Below are 16,354 nucleotides of genomic sequence, written 5' to 3'. Positions count from 1 at the left end.
CCAATCAGAAGGTGGGTGGTTCGAATCCCCACGACGGGGTGAGCTGTGTCCCAGCTCCTGCCAACCTAGCAGTTCGAAAGCACGCCAGTGAAAGTAGATAAATAGGTAAATAACGGGAAGATAAATGGCGTTTCCGTGCGCTCTGGTTTCCGTCACGGTGTTCCGTTGCGCCAGAAGCGGTATAGTTCTGCTGGCCACATGACCCGGAAAGCTATCTGTGGACGAACGCCGGCTCCCTCAGCCTGAAAGTGAGATGAGCGCCGCATCCCCATAGTCGCCTTTGACTGGACTTAACCATCCAGGCGTCCTTTACCATTTACCTGCAGTGATTCTGCAGTGGGCTCCAGGTCTGTAGGAGAATTTCTCCTTCAAGTTCCAAAGAAATCAGAAGCCAGCTCTGTGGTAACTCAGAGCAGGACTTTCTGTGTGGAATAGCATTCCTGTTGAGATACAGCAAACACCCACTGTCTGCACTTTCTGGAAATGACTAGAGACATTTTTGTTCCAACAGGCCTTCCCAGAAGGCAGGTTCCCATAAGAAATATCTGGGTAGATACAGATATCTGTGAGGGGAGGATGCTTGAACTAGATAAACCATTGACCTGATTCTTATGTTTAACATCTGGGATGCCACAGGTTCCCCATCCCTGTCTTAGAACATAGCAACAACCTCATGAGGTCCTTTATACCATGCCTTTATACTCATGAGGTCCTTTACACCATGCCTCACTCATCAACTCACCTCTCAATGGACTTGTGGATCCTACGCCATTGGGGATAGTGGGCTTCCTGCTCAAAGCCTCCCCCTTTGGCCCGGGCTTGCTGAGCGACGCTCAGAGAGCGTGTGTCAATGATGTAGCCCCGCTTGCCGGCTCTCAGCGTGGCGTTGATCAGCTTCTCGTCCTCTTTGCAGCGCCTCCCGTTGGTACCCGTGAGCGGCTGGCTGCTGCGCATCATCACCTAGGAAGGGCAAACGGTTTCCAGTGAGCAGGCGACGCCTCAGCTGAGTCTTCCACCGGCCCACGGATCTGACACCTCACTTGAAGAAGAACGTCCACTCGGCCCAAAGGCAAAATGGGTGTCAGGAATCCTTGGCGTGGGAAAGCAAGGACTTCCATTTACCTTGCCAAACCATCTGCTTGGCAGAAGTTATTCTGCAAACGCGCGCCCCATCTCCCCTGAACACAAAGGTAGCGGGATGAAAGTTGGCATGCACACTCAGGGTGCAATTTTAGGTTAAAATGCCAAAAGTGTAATGCAACCTATGCACTTGTTTTCAAAGGGATGGGGAAGGAGGATTTAATATTTGCCCTCAAGGTCAAGATCTGAGAATATGCACATCCAGGAAACAAGTATACGTTTGCAGTTGAAACTCAACCACCTCGACCAACTCACCATCCCATTTTTCTTATGGTAATAGCTGAGGACCGGGAAGCGCCCACCGTGGCGGAAAGTGGAAACTTTCCAGAGGGATTCGTCGTCAATCGATTTGGGGACAGTGACGATGGGCGGGTAAGAGGGGCAGACGGAGAAATCTTTGTTGATGTAGCTCAACCGCCATTCGTTTGTCTGGAGGGGAGAAAAATCATGGTTAACTAAGGGTGAAGGTAATGTAATGGGATTTCCAGAGGTTGGGGATCAGAAATAATAGTAAACTACTGTGGCTTTAAGCCATCAGATTTCAGGAGCAGACAAAAGTCCCCAAGGATCCTCAGCCGGCTAAGAGCAGCCTCTTTGCAACACGGTTTTCCTGACTCATTTTTCCTCCTAATCGAGGCACATACCCACCCACTTAGCTGCCTCTTCAAGAGACATCTTGTCGATTGGCCTTCCCCGCCTCTCAGTGCTGCTACATAATTTAGCACCCTACAAGGCAGCCACTTTACGGAGCTTTAAACAAAGCTGGTGTGTAAAATCAGACACACATGGGCAGGAGGAGACTGGCAGATTCTGCAATCCCGCAAGTGCAGAGGTCAATGCCAAACACAAGCTGTTTTTACTTAATCCAGGGCTGGGGAAGCTTTTCCAGCCTGAGGGCGCGAGAAGTCTTACAAGGCTGCAACAAAAAGCACTGTTTGCACTTCAGTTACAAATGCCAGAAGGGGAGAGAGGCGGGTGGAGTTTTCACTCTGCACCTCATGAGCCGAATGGTCTTCCCCAAGGTTGGAAGGAAGAGATTTCCCCTCCAAATGGTAGTGCTCATTCCATGGAGAACCACATCCCCTCCCCATCCCCACTACAAGTTCCCATTTTATGCAAGCTCCCTCTCCCTAAGCGCAGCAGGAGAGGCATTGCTCCAAGAACAGGGACTTACAACTGAACTGAGAAGCTCAAATTCCCGTTCCGGCAAGAAGGAGTGCCAGCCATCCTCGATGACTTCAAACATGGGCCGGTAAAAGAAAGGATACATCAGGGTGATGGAATCCAAGGTGGACAGTGCCTGCGGGACAGAAAACACAGATATGCAGAGACATAATTTTATTGAACGATCCTGAAGGTTCAGTGGGTCTCGGCCCCTTAGAAGCATTTTGCTTCCACAGCAGCTGTTTATTGTTTATTTAAAGCATCTGTACAACGCTCTTCGGCCAAAAAGGCTCCCAGACACATACAATCACATAAAACAAGACAGGTGGGTGTCGGCTTAAAGGCAAAGGGACCCCTGACCATTAGGTCCAGTTATGGTTGACTCTGGGGTTACGGCGCTCATCTCACATTATTGGCCGAGAGAGCCGGCGATGTTAGGATATTTCCGTTCCACCTTAAAAGGGAGCAAGCTTTGTGAGTCACAGAGTCTGCGCATTTCCTGTTCACAGGATGTTTATGTTTTCTATTGCTTTCGTTTCTCTCTCTCAGTGCCTGAAACACTGAAGCAGGCAGTCATGTTTTTCTCTGTTCTGACTAACGCAGAATAAACTTATGAAAAATGCTCTCCTGCGTGCATCTTTCGCTGTGCATTATCGGCTGATAAGAGCGTGCATCAGCCCCGGAATGTGGCAAGCTATTTCTGGAGCTCGTGTCGCTAATTGCTGATACTGCGAGTCTACGGGAGATCGATGGACGTCCGGAGGCGATGTGGGGCCATGATGGGCTTTGTCTCCCTGGCAGTATCCCAACAGGCATACAGCTTCCGGGTCATGTGGCCAGCATGACTAAGCCGCTTCTGGCGAACCAGAGCAGCGCACGGAAAGACCGTTTACCTTCCCGCTGGAGCGGTACCTATTTATCTACTTGCACTTTGATGTGCTTTTGAACTGCTAGGTTGGCAGGAGCTGGGACCAAGCAACGGGAGCTCACCCCGTCGTGGGGATCCGAACCGCCGACCTTCTGATCGGCAAGTCCTAGGCTCTGTGGTTTAACCCACGTTGGCTTACAAGCAGAGAAAAAGCACGGCACACAAGGGGAAAGGGCCAAGGAGGGAAGAGGAAAACCAGAATCAAAACCCGGGCATCAATTTCTAAACAGTTGTTCTTATAATGACTAGGGGAAGGAGCTGCACAGCGAAGCTGGGCTTTTGGCAAAGGGGTAAGCTCGGCTTCCCATCTCTCCCCCTGAGGCAATCTGCTGGAATGGCTGCGCGGATGGGAGGCCTGATGGAACTGGCTACATGCAGGCTATCCCAGTACATGGTGCACAGGGTATAGGAAGGAACAGGTCTGCCCTTTGCCACTTTTCTTTTGCTTGGTTACTAGAAGTGCCTACCATATCCTAGTTATGGACACCACATCACCTTACAATATCCTGCATTCAGAATGTCACAGAGAAATGTAGTAGCTGGGAGTGGTGCCGCCATCACGAGTAGGAGGTGCACAGAGAATGAAGCTGCACCTTAGAGCAGCCCAGTCTGAATAATGGGGATTACGGGAGGTGTGTTGTGTCCTGAACACTTATGAAGCCCTCCTCCTCCTCCTTCCGCTGGTCCGCACTTGAGTTTCTTTGCCCAGCCAGACTGACTTTTCCTCTTGCCTTCCTGATGGTTCACCATTTATCAACATTCCACTGATGACAGCTTTCCCCTTAGAGCAGTCTTTCTCAACCTGTGGGTCCCCAGATGTTGTTGAACTACAACTCCCATCACCCCTAGCTAGCAAGGCCAGAGCTCAGGGATGATGGGAGTTGTAGTCCAACAACATCGGGGGACCCACAGGTTGAGAACCGCTGCCTTAGAGGAATGTTCGCAAACATTCCATGACATCACAGCAGCTCAGCCAATGACTAAGGCTGCAGGTGAGAGTGAGGTTTCGGCCCATCAGAGCTACCCTTCGAGATGGGGGACTATATCTGTGAATATGGAATGAGATGATCCCAGCGTTTTGATAAGCAAACAGAACATCTCCCCACTCTTCAGATATATGCTATTTTTACACATACATGCTTGCACTTTTATTTCTTGATTCCCATTGTTCTTATGGAACTGAGCACCACCTTAGCCTCCGACTCCTGAAAAACCGGGTCAGGTTTTTGCCATGTTCTCTCAACTTCTACGGATCAGCTTACCTCAATGGAGCCAGCTATGTTCAAAGACTCCTCCATGCCGGGGATGTCAAGCTGGATAATCCGCAGGTCTTTGCATTTGACGATGATGGTGCCGATGGTGCCAACAAAACTGCAGCAACACAAAAGGCAGGTGTGTTTAAGAGGAGGATGCAAGGATGCTCTGCAGGGATGCTCTGCAAGCCTGCAAAGGCAGCCGCTTACAGCGAACCCGCTGCATTCAACAGCAAGCAGCGCAACCAACAAGAGATTATAGCCCATCGCAATGTAGCTGCTAACACGCCCTTCATTTAATGCGCAGAAGTAGCTGGTTTGAAAAATGGTAAGAACAGAACTGCAAGTGATCTTAGCAAGGGGTGGGATGGGATTCGTAAAGGAGAATTGTCAAGTGGGAAGGGGGTTGCTCAGCTTTTCCCACACCTGCTGGTTTGCTCCTGCAAGTATTCCACCCACCACTGCCCAAAACATTAAACATTCTGTAACCTGCTTAGAGGTTTTTACAATTAAGTGGTATGCAAATAAATAAATATGAAGTTCAATCCTTCGCCTCCGCAGAGTCTCTTTGGTTCCTTCACTTACCTAAGACATAGATTTCCCTCCCAAACCATGAGGGCTAGGAGCTTGGTATTATAATTTGACGGTGGTGCAGAAAGGAGAGAGACTACAATGACACAGGACTCTGCAGGACATGCACAGAAGAGCCCTTGCTTATATGGAAAACTGGAATGAGGGGGACTCCGAACAGTGTGAAGCATTAGAAGCAGAGAAAGTGAAGTGGGCTTAAAAAGAGGAAAGCGGATCACAGTTGTGATCAGGTTAAGCTCAATCAAGCAACCAGCAAGGATTAGGGGGAGTCAGACATGAAGGGCCAGACATAAAAGATCAGGGTTTCCATGGCGAGGGACTGCTAAGTCATTGGCGCAGACGCACCAAATTAGCAGGAGTGGATGAGGTCAGCCAGGGATTTGCGGGTTACATTATGCACTGTCAGGTCTAAGCAATCCTTTGGTCTAACGCAAGGGTTCTTAAAACTTTTGACCCTATACTGCATGTAGCACACATGCTTCCTCAATAGGAAACAGTTTCCCCACTCAGGAGGACGCTGCTCAGTGTATGAAGAAGGTCCTGGGTATCTCCATGTAAAGCCTGCCTGAAACCCTGGAGAGCTGCTGCCAGCCAGTGTGGACAATATTGAGCTAAATGGGCCAAAGGTTCAATTCAGTAAAAGGCAGCTTTCTCCCTTCCTGCAAACAGCTGAGCCTCTCTCTGTTGCTTCAGGCATCTTATCAGGGAGGAAACCTGATAACAAGGGAGTGTTGTGTTTACACTGGCAGTTTTTTGTTTATTGCCTGCAGAACATGTGTTAATACTACAAAACCCAGCAACCATTTACTGATATTCTAGCCAAGCTTGAGTAACAGGAAGGGTGTTTGTCTTCCACCTCATTCCAGTTATTTACCCAGAGGCAACTAAGACAGGTACACAAAGTGACATCTGTAGCCGCTGAACAGTTTGGGGGGAGGGGAGCGGAATTGGAAGGGAACCATGAGGGTCATCTAATCCAACCCCTTGTAAGGCAGGAATCTTTTTGTCCAACGTGGGGCTCAAAGCTACAACCCTGAGATTAAGAGTCTTGTGATCTAATTAATAAAAATAAATAAGAAATACAAAGGCGACACCCATGGCAGGGACCTGGTTATCCAGCTGGGAACGCCTATTGGAACAAATACGTCTTCTGTGGTTTCCAGAAGGTTCAGACAGCGAGCGCCTGTCGTATCTCAGCAGGAATGCTCTTCCACAGGGGCCCGTGGGAGGTGTATTCCAGTTACCTTATGACTTTTACAGCATGCATTTTGATTTACTGAAAACTGCTGTCTTTGGGGAGGCGTGAGACGGAAACGCAACGAGTGGTACATAAATAATGTTCTTTTTAAAACCTTTTCTAGGGAAATACGTACAGTTCAAACCCAGGCCACATCCTCAAAACACACTGCTCCCCTCCCAGGAGTACAATTGCCACAGTGGGAATCCCTCTTCCCAGGGAACGCTGGGAATGTAACTCTGTGAGGGGGATAAAGGGGTCCCTGAACAACTCTTGGCAACCTGAACAAACTACAGCTCCCAGATTTCTTTGGGGGAAGCTGTGACTGTTTATAAAGTGGAATTGCGGCATTTTAAATGTACAATGTGGATGCAGCCTCTGTATAAGGGACACAGGAAGCTGCCTTATACAGAGCCAAGCCATTGGTCAGTGTGGTCTACTCTGACCAGCAGCAGCTCTCCAGGGTCTCAGATGGAGATCATTTCCCAGCCCAAAGTGGAGATGCTGGGGATTAAAGCAGCATAAGCAAACTCGGCCCTCCAGATGTTTTGGGACTACAACTCCCATCATCCCTAGCTAACAGGACCAGTGGTCAGGGATGATGGGAGTTATAGTCCCAAAACATCTGGAGGGCCAAGTTTGCCTATGCCTTGATTAAACCTTCTGAATGGGGTAACTGTGCCCCTGAAGGACCAGGTGCGCAGCCTGGGAGTCATTCTGGACTCACAGCTGTCCATGGAGGCACAGGTCAAATCTGTGTCCAGGGCAGCTGTTTACCAGCTCCATCTGGTACGCAGGCTGAGACCCTATCTGTTTGCGGACTGCCTCGCCAGAGTGGTGCATGCTCTGGTTATCTCCCGCTTGAACTACTGCAATGCACTCTAGGTGGGGCTACCTTTGAAGGTGACCTGGAAACTACAACTAATCCAGAATGTGGCAGCTACATTGGTGACTGGGAGTGGCTGCAGAGACCACATAACACCGGTCCTGAAAGACCTACATTGGCTCCCAGTACGTTTCCGAGCATAATTCAAAATGTTGGTGCTGACCTTTAAAGCCCTAAACGGCCTTGGTCCAGTATATCTGAAGGAGCGTCTCCACCCCCATCGTTCTACCCGGACACTGAGGTCCAGCACCGAGGGCCTTCTGGTGGTTCCCTCACTGCGAGAAGCCAAGTTATAGGGAACCAGGCAGAGGGCCTTCTCGGTAGTGGCGCCTTCCCTGTGGAACGCCCTCCCTCCAGATGTCAAGGAGAACAACAACTACCAGACTTTTAGAAGACATCTGAAGGCAGCCCTGTTTAGGGAAGCTTTTAATGTTTGATGTATTATAGTATTTTAATATTTTTTTTGGAAGCCGCCCAGAGTGGCTGGGGAAGCCCAGCCAGATGGGCGGGGGAGAAATAATAAATTATTATTATTATTATTATTATTATTATTATTATTATTATTATTATGAATGCAGAGCAGATGCACTACTCCCTGAGCTACTGCCCCTCTCTGCCTTCAGCCAGGCCACACAACTCCACAGAAGTGACAAGCCAGCCACTATGGGACGTTAACGCCCTTCCAAGTAATCCTGTGAACTGCCAAACAGCCCTGGTAATATTTTTAAATAGATCAACCAGCCACTGCTGCCCTTACAAGGAGAAGCTCCGCTGCGCCAGTTCCCCATTTACCCGCATTCAAGGAAATTGCAAAAGAGCCTGGCAGGAGGGCAAGCAGGTTAATTGTCCCATTTCAACCCTGTTCCAAACTGCTTGCTGCTCTTTAGTTCGGAAGAAAGGAACGCGTGCCAGAGAGTAGGATGCGAGAACAAAAATGAAGGCTCCGCAGATTGCAGTTCGTCTTTCTCTACCAGGCTACCGGGAGAAAAGCAACACCGAACCCTTGCAAGCAAATTGCCTCTTGCTCGCTCAGGATTTTGAAAACGTCAGGGGAGAAGTCATGGAGACAAAGGCAGAGGAGGGACCCAAACCGTATAAACTTCAATACCTTTCCCAAAGTATGGTCCCACCCACCTGCATCTAGCTTACAGCCTCATTCTGAGTAGCAGTGGGCTCAGGACAAACAAAAGGAAGGTATTGCTTCTGCAAAATTACCTTACGGCAGGGGTTGCTAATGTGGTGCCCGTGGGTGCAATGATACCCCTTGCAGGCTTCTACTGATGCCCACAAAGCCTCTGACCTCCCCCCAGCACTGCTACTTGCCACCCCTCTTGGCCATGAGATGGTGAGGGGTGGTCACCCCTGCCTCCTTTGGAAAGTCCCTACAGTTGAACTAGGAAGTTGGAAGACTGACGCTCTTTCCCACTTCCTCTTATGTGGTTCTCAAGGCTCAGATTAATTCTACTTGATCCGACTTTTAGCCAGGTCCCTTGGAAAGTGAAGTGTGTCCACATGCACGTTCTGTCTGTCTCTCATTTGGGGATAGGAATTAATCTGAGGCAGGGGAAGAATTAAGCTACAAGAAGTATGGTGCCTAAGGCACCCACTTAAAAATCAAAGGCGCTCACTTAAAAATCCCAATGTGCCCACGAGCCTTAAGGAAAGGGCGTTTGAAAGAAAGATCAAGCACATTCATGGAGGTCAATTAGGTCTCCTAGTGCCTACAAGTTAAGGGAGCTAAGCAGAGCCTCCATGCTCAGGGGCAGTATACCATGAAATAACAATTGCTGGGGAGTGGGGCAATGCAAACAGACAGGCCCATTGACTTCAAGCCCTACTTGTGGGCTCCCTGTGGGCATTTGGCCGGCTGCTCCAGGAAGCAAGTTGCTGAACTAGATGCACCTTGTAGTCTGACCCAGCAGTTTAGATATGGTGATTAATCCCCAGAGTCCTGCCCTCCAGGGTGCAAATATAAAAACTGACAGCCATAAAGTAAAATTCAGTTGAGTATGAGCAGACCTTTCCCTTGTTTAAAGGCAGAGGCTAAGTCTTTCCCAGAATCGTGAACTGTAGCAGAGGTGGGGAACCTGTGTCCTTCCAGATAACAGTGCAGGACTACAATTCCCATCATCCCTCAACATCGGCCGTGCTGCCTGGGGCAGATGGGAGTCCAACAGCATCTGAAGGGTGGCAGGTTCCCCACTCCTAACCAGCGGGAAAAGTCAAAAGGATAAAACAGATCCTTAGCTAATCTGACTAGGGCAAAAGTTCTTCCTCACCACAACTGAAAAAAACCCCAGTCCTGAGGTATATGCGTTGGCAGGGCAGGGCATCCGCCCACTCAGTTAAGGGAAATATTACAAGCATGCCAAGTCATGCCATCAACCATTCTCGCAGAAGGGCTGCAGCTCAGTGGTAGTGCATCTGTTCTGCACACAGAATGTGCCAGCCTCAATCCCTGGCATCTCGATAGGGCTGAAAGGCTGCCCTTTCAAAATCCAGGAAAGCCACTGCCAGTCAACGTACACAGTACTGAGCTACATGGACCAGTGGTCCCACTCTGTACTAGACAGCTTTCCTTCAGCCCGATAGCTCAGCTGGTTAGAGCATGGTTCTGATAATGCCAAGGTCACAGGTTCGATCCCCATGCAGGACATACAATACATATTCCTGCAATGCTAGGAGTTAGATGAGATGATCCTCTATAATTCTATGATTCCATCCTTGGTTAAGACCCAGCACAAAACCAGGCATGCTTACACCCACGTTCATTTCCATGGGATAGCAGGACACTGGCGTGTAACCGCTGTCTCTGTCCAATAAGATCTGTACATCCCTTATGTCTAAATGTCAGCTCAGTAATACTTAGGTGGTCAGCCCCGGCAACCCCTCCTCTCTCAGTAAAATGGAGAATAATTAAACAGGGTTGTTTGGAATAGTATTGAGCACATAGATACATTTCTTCAGTGTTCTGTAAAAAAATATTATGCCAGCAAACAGTGTTGAAGGCAACAGAAAAAGAAAATATACATAATAGAAAAAAAAACCAAGGCAGGCTGGAACACATTAACAAAACTTTACAATGGCCATAAAAAACAGCTTATGAGACTGAAGACCTGTCCGAATAATCAAGCCAGGAGAAGGTAATTATAGAGCAGAAATTGGCTAGTGAGATGATGGGCTCACCTTCACTAGAGGTCCCTAAGCAGTGGCTGGACAGCCTTCTGCCAAGGACACTCTAGCGCTAGACTTCCTGCATAGAGGAGGACTGTCTGCAGGAACCTTAAGACACTGATTCTATGAGAAGGAGTTGGCAAGCTGCAGGTTGGCTGCTGTGAGAACAGGATGCTGAACTAGCTGGGCCTTTGGTCTGATCCAGTGGGGCTCTTACGTTCTTAAGAAGATCCAGAACTTGAGAGGAGCTACTGAGAAGGCCCTTTCTTGTCTTGAGTTCCAGCCAAACAGGCTACAGATTGATGGCAGGACAGAAGGACAGCATCTCCCAAAGATCTCAAAACTCAGGCAGTATGGAATGGGAGAACAGTCTTTCAGGTCACTTGGGGGCAGTTTATGTAGGGCTTTGTGGGACAAACTCATAAGGACCTAAGAAGAACTTACTGCTGGATCAGGCCAATAGCCCCTCTAGTCCAGCATGTTCTCGCAGTGGCCAACCAGATGCCTTTGGGAAGCAGACAATAATGACCTGAGTGTATATGTGCTTTCTTGCCCACCATGCTGTCTCCAAATGCTTTTTTCTTACACATTCAAATGTTGGCATTGAACGAAAATCACATGTTTCTTCTGCAGTAAGTAGCTCATTTTCCTCCTCCGTTAACTGCCTGCAACGCAAAGATAAAAGCTCCCTCACCGTTTTTCAATGGAATCAATGTTGGAATGCAGAAGCCACAGTTCCTCAACATTGTCTTGCCGCCGCGAGGAGAAGATGAGGTGATGGCCTGTCAAGCACAGCGTCCCCTCCACTGCCGGGTAGAAGGGGCGGTGAAGGACCACGTTGTCGGCCCGTGGCGTCTTGATGAGCTCAGCAAACTCCATGTTTCCCTCGGCTTCAGCACAACGCTCCTGTAAGCAAACCGGTGCCAACTCGAATCTTCCAGCAAGATATAACCCAAAATTCTTGGTAGCTTCCACAGGAGGCCACAAGCTTCAAGATCACGGCACTAGCTGAGAGTTAGCGGCCCAGCAGAGGTCATCGCTGCAGGATCCAATTTCTTACTGGTTGGGGGAAGACATGAGAAATCATGAACCATTTCTAGCTTAGAAAAGGATAGCAAATATTAAGGGTGTTTTGAGGAAGGGGCAGGATAACTTACAAGGTATGGGAGAAGTTTTAGGAAAGAGGAAAGCTCTCTGGGGAGTGGGTGGGGAAGATGTCACAAACCAAGGTGCTAATGAAAGGCAGGTATCTGGGGATGTCACAATCACAGCTCTCTCCAGGTGCAAATGTGCAAAAGGATGTAAAGCAGAAGTCTTAACACGTTATTAAGGGCCTTAAGGACTTTTGGAGAGAATTCAAAGGTCCTGCCCTCCCACCCCTAAGGACTAAAATCACAGCACCTGGTGTGGTCAGAACACCTCAAACCCACCCACTCGGACCCTCCCATCCACAAACCACCAGAAGTGGATCCATTTCCAGCTCCTAGGCATGGATAACAGGTGCAGAATAAACCCACGCTCCCCTTACACAGAAGCCAGGGAAGACCTTGTGCAGAACAGAGATCCCAATTCAGTGGGGGGGGGGGGGTGTCCAATTGCCTGAGAATGGTTCCTCCCTCCACACATATACCCCACACACTCAGGGGAGGGAGAGGCAGCTGAAATCCCCGCTCCTAACAACAGAAAAGGGTAACCGCCTCCCACCTACCCACCCACCCACCCACCATGACTTCAAGATGGGGAGTTAACACCCCACCCACTCCTGCCCAGCTCATGGAATCAGAAATGGGAGCAATTATGACTCTATTACTATTTATTCAAACTGCACGCCGCCCTTCGCAAAATGAGAACGCCAAAAGCTCAATGAAAACAAACCAATAACCGACCAACCCCCCCACCCCTTCCTACAAATCACAGGGCTGTGGGGTGGGGAACCCCCCTAATCTCAGAAGAACTTGTTGAGGTTAGGTGGGGGGGGGGGAGGGAGAGAGAGAGAGAAAGAATTAAAAGAATCAATACCCACCTTTTGGAGAGGGGGAGGAGGTTGGGGGGCTGGGCCCCCAGCTGTCAGAGGGGGGTCTTGGACTCCATAGTGGAGGAATATTTGGGGGGGGGGAGACTGGCAACAAAAGGCTGGCTTTTTAAAATAATAATAATAATAGTCTGGATGCCACACGCAATATATGCAATATTGTAGAGATAGAGGTGTACACACACACACACACACACACACACACACACACACACACAGCCCGCCTTTCTCCCAGTCTAGAGGGGGGGACCCCTTTTCCTTTGCCCCCAACCAACCCTCCTTCCTTCCTCTGCCTCCCCTATAGAGGCTCCAGGAGACAGGAAGAACTCCCCGCCGGTACCCGGATGTTGAGGCGGTTGGCCGTTATTTTGGGGAGGGGGAGGGGGAGGGGGAGAGGAAATGAGGAGAGGAGAAATGAGGAGAGGAATAGTGATGATAATAATAATAGCGATAATAATAATGGAAATACACACGAAACAGCCGGGAGGCGGGGCCGGCGCTGCCCGGGGGCGGAGTGGCGGAGGGGGCAGGGCCGCCTCGCCCCCACGTGACGCTCCCCGGCGACCAATGAGGGGAGGCAACTGAGAAGCGCGGAAGTTGCCTCCGGGTCCTTCGCTTTTCTCCTTCCCCACCTCTCTTCAGTGTGTTTCTCTCTCTTTTTGCCCTTACCGGAAATAGGCCGCGGGAGGGAAGGTGCCGGCTGGAAACTCGGCCCCGCAGCGAGGCGGTTCCGGTATCAAATCCTGCTCCGTCATAATCGGGCGAGGCAAGGCGAGGGCTTGCTTTGGATTGGCCGTTGTGCGTGTGAATGTGACTGTGAGTGAATGAATGTGCGTGTATATTGGTGTGGGTGGGTGTAAGATATAAAATATATTATGTGTGTGTATATGTGTGTGTGTGTGTGTGTGTGTGTGTATGTGTGTGTGTGTGTGTATGTGTATATATGTGATATGTGTGTGTGTATGCACTATATATATATATATGCATGTATGTATTAAATATATGTGTACGTGTATATATGTATATTATATATATGTGTGTGTGTGTGTGTGTGTGTGTATATGTATGTATGTATGTGTGTGTGTGTGTGTATATATATATATATATATATATGCAAGTTTTGGTGTCCTCGGGTGTCTTCCCGTGTAAAACTTTTACACGGGAAGACACCCGAGGACACCAAAACCTGTATTCCTGTACCCGTGAAAATCTACGAAAGCATATATATATATATATATATATATATATATATATATATATGTGTGTGTGTGTGTGTATATATATATATATATATATATATATATATATATATATATATATATAGGTAAAGGGACCCCTGACCATTAGGTCCAGTTGTGGCCGACTCTGGGGTTGCGGCGCTCATCTCGCTTTATTGGCCGAGGGAGCCGGCGTACAGCTTCCGGGTCATGTGGCCAGCATGACTAAGCCCCATCTGGCGAACCAGAGCAGCGCACGGAAACGCCATTTACCCTCCCACCAGAGTGGTACCTATTTATCTACTGTCACCTTTATGTGCTTTCGAACTGCTAGGTTGGCAGGAGCAGGGACCGAGCAACGGGAGCTCACCCCGTTGCGGGGATTTGAACCGCCCACCTTCTGATCGGCAAGTCCTAGGCTCTGTTAACCCACAGCACCACCCGCGTCTCTCATATACAGTCATACCTCAAGATAAATACGCTTCAGGTTGAGCTTGTTCGGGTTGTGCTCCGCGGCGACCCAGAAGTAACGGAGCACGTTACTTCCGGGTTTCGCTGACAGTCAAAAAGACATTATGCGCATGCGCGGAAGCGGCGACACACGCAGACGCGCTGTCACGTCTTACGGTATGTTCAGGATGTGAACGGGGCTCCGGAACGGATCCTGTTCGCATCCTGAGGTACCACTGTACGTGTATGTATGTGTGTGTGTATTGTATTTTCTTTTACGTATTGGTCATTGAATATGTGTGTGTATTTTTTTTTAATTTAAAATATTTATTTATTTATAATACCCCACCCATCTGGCTGGATTTCCCCAGCCTCCCTGGGCGGTTTACAGCACATATAAAAACATAATAAACTATAAAGCATCAAACATTAAAGACATCCTGATACGGGGCTGCCTTCAGACGTCTTCTAAAAGTTGTGTAGTTTTTTTATCTCATTGACATCTGAAGGGAGGGAGTTCCACAGGGTGGGCACCACTATACTAATATGCATATATGTGTGAGTGTGTTGTTTTTATGTGTACATACGTATGCATATATTGTGCCTGGGGGCTTGGCTCAGTCCTTTGTAGAATTTGAAGGGAGAGAAGTGCCTCTGAGTGTATGCAGAGTACCTTCCCATGTGTGTGAGATGAACGGGTAGGGTGCTCTCTGTCTTTAAGGACTAGCCCCTTAAATGAGGTGCTTCAAAATTGGGAAAATGAATGCTGTTAAAGCAAATAACAAGGCTTTGTGGTTTTTTGTGGCTCTGGACACTAGAGGGAAGCAGTTTGCTGTTCCAGTGTTGGTCAAACAGAACACACAAGTCCATTCCCTTCCATTCAGCAATATTGTATTAGTATCATAAGCTATCATCCTCAATAACTTGGGATAAAGGTTCAGGTAGGTAGCCGTGTTCGTCTGACGCAGTAGACCAACCCAGTGGTACCTTGGGTTACATACCCTTCAGGTTACATAGGCTTCAGGTTACAGACTCCGCTAACCCAGAAATAATATCTCGGGTTAAGAACTTTGCTTCAGGATGAGAACAGAAATCGCACGGCGGAGGCGCGGTGGCAGCAACACTTAGCTAAAGTGGTACCTCAGGTTAAGAACAGTGTCAGGTTAAGAACGGACCTCCAGAATGAATTCAGTTCTTAACCCGAGGTACCACTGTACAATATTAAAAAAATAATTAAAATGTCCAAAAATAGACTGGAAAGAGAAGTTGCTGAATTACAACTGATTACCAAACTTAAAACCATGGAGAGACATTGGATTCTTATCTCATTATACATGATAAAGCTATTTTTGGCCATCGCATCCCTTGTTTTCCCCTGTAAGACCAACTGCAGTCGTTAACAGTCGTCAACAGGTTTACCACACCTATCAGCCAAAATCACCCATTCCCAACACCCTTCTGAGTAATACCCCTCCCCACCCTCTCACTATATATACAGGTCTGGTGACTTCTGTTTCAGTGTATCTGAAGTGTGCATGCACACGAAAGCTCATACCAAACACAAACGTAGTTTGGTCTCCAAGGTGCTACTGGACAATTTTTTTTATTTTGGGGGGATAAAGGAATATACTTCTCAAATTTGCCAATGGTGCCAAACTGGGAGGGGTAGCTAATACTTCAGAATATAGAATCAGGGTTCAAGAGGGCTTTAACAGATTGGAGACCTGGGCCAGAACTATAAAACTACAAAAAATCAGTCTCATTACGGACAAACGAAAGGTTCTGCACTTAGGCAGGAATAATCAGACTCACAACTGGGCTGGCCAGTTGAAAAAGACCTAAGGGTCTTAGTGGACCACAAGCTTAACACAAGTCAACGGCGTGATGCAGCAGCAAAAGACGCTGATGTGATTCTAGGCTGCATCAACGTAGTGTCCTGATCAAGGGAAGTGGTGGTCCTGCTGCATTCTGAGTTGGTCAGGCCCCAGTTCTGGGCACCACAATTTAAAAAGGATGTTGACAAGCTGGAAGGTTGTTCAGAGGAGGTCAACCAAGATGATCCAGGGTCTGGAAACCAAGCCATATGAGGAACAGTTGAGGGACTTGGGTATGTTTAGCCTGGAAAAGAGGAGACACAGAGGTGATAGGATGGCCAAGTTTGTTTTCCCCAGTCCTAGGGGAGTCCTGGCAGCCATTTCTGCAGCTTGCAACCCATATAACAATAAGAATAATAATTTATTATTTATACCCCGCCCATCTGGCTGAGTTTCCCCAGCCTCTCT

The 16,354-nt window shown here is 48.4% G+C and overlaps 1 protein-coding gene across 2 annotated transcripts in view; it reads right to left on the bottom strand.

Annotated features, from left to right (window-relative positions):
- Positions 1-13,020, bottom strand: part of MTMR9 (myotubularin related protein 9) — a 29,257-nt gene extending 16,237 nt beyond the window's left edge. Inside the window, exons 1-6 of one of the 2 annotated variants that reach the window (XM_028725195.2) lie at positions 12,879-13,020; positions 11,068-11,432; positions 4,495-4,603; positions 2,315-2,440; positions 1,396-1,569; positions 743-960 (exon numbers count right to left, since the gene is read on the bottom strand). In XM_028725195.2, coding sequence (XP_028581028.1) covers positions 743-960; positions 1,396-1,569; positions 2,315-2,440; positions 4,495-4,603; positions 11,068-11,252 — 812 coding nt within the window. In that variant the 5' untranslated portion in view covers positions 11,253-11,432; positions 12,879-13,020. Of the gene's footprint in view, positions 1-742; positions 961-1,395; positions 1,570-2,314; positions 2,441-4,494; positions 4,604-11,067; positions 11,433-12,396; positions 12,808-12,878 lie in introns of those variants that run through there. The other variant, XM_028725194.2, reaches the window with a different exon arrangement.
- Positions 13,021-16,354: the final 3,334 nt, after the last annotated feature.

This window comes from Podarcis muralis, chromosome 3, assembly GCF_964188315.1.
Source record: "Podarcis muralis chromosome 3, rPodMur119.hap1.1, whole genome shotgun sequence".
Classification (NCBI taxonomy): Eukaryota; Metazoa; Chordata; class Lepidosauria; order Squamata; family Lacertidae; genus Podarcis; species Podarcis muralis.
This window is presented reverse-complemented; position numbering and strand designations above follow the sequence as displayed.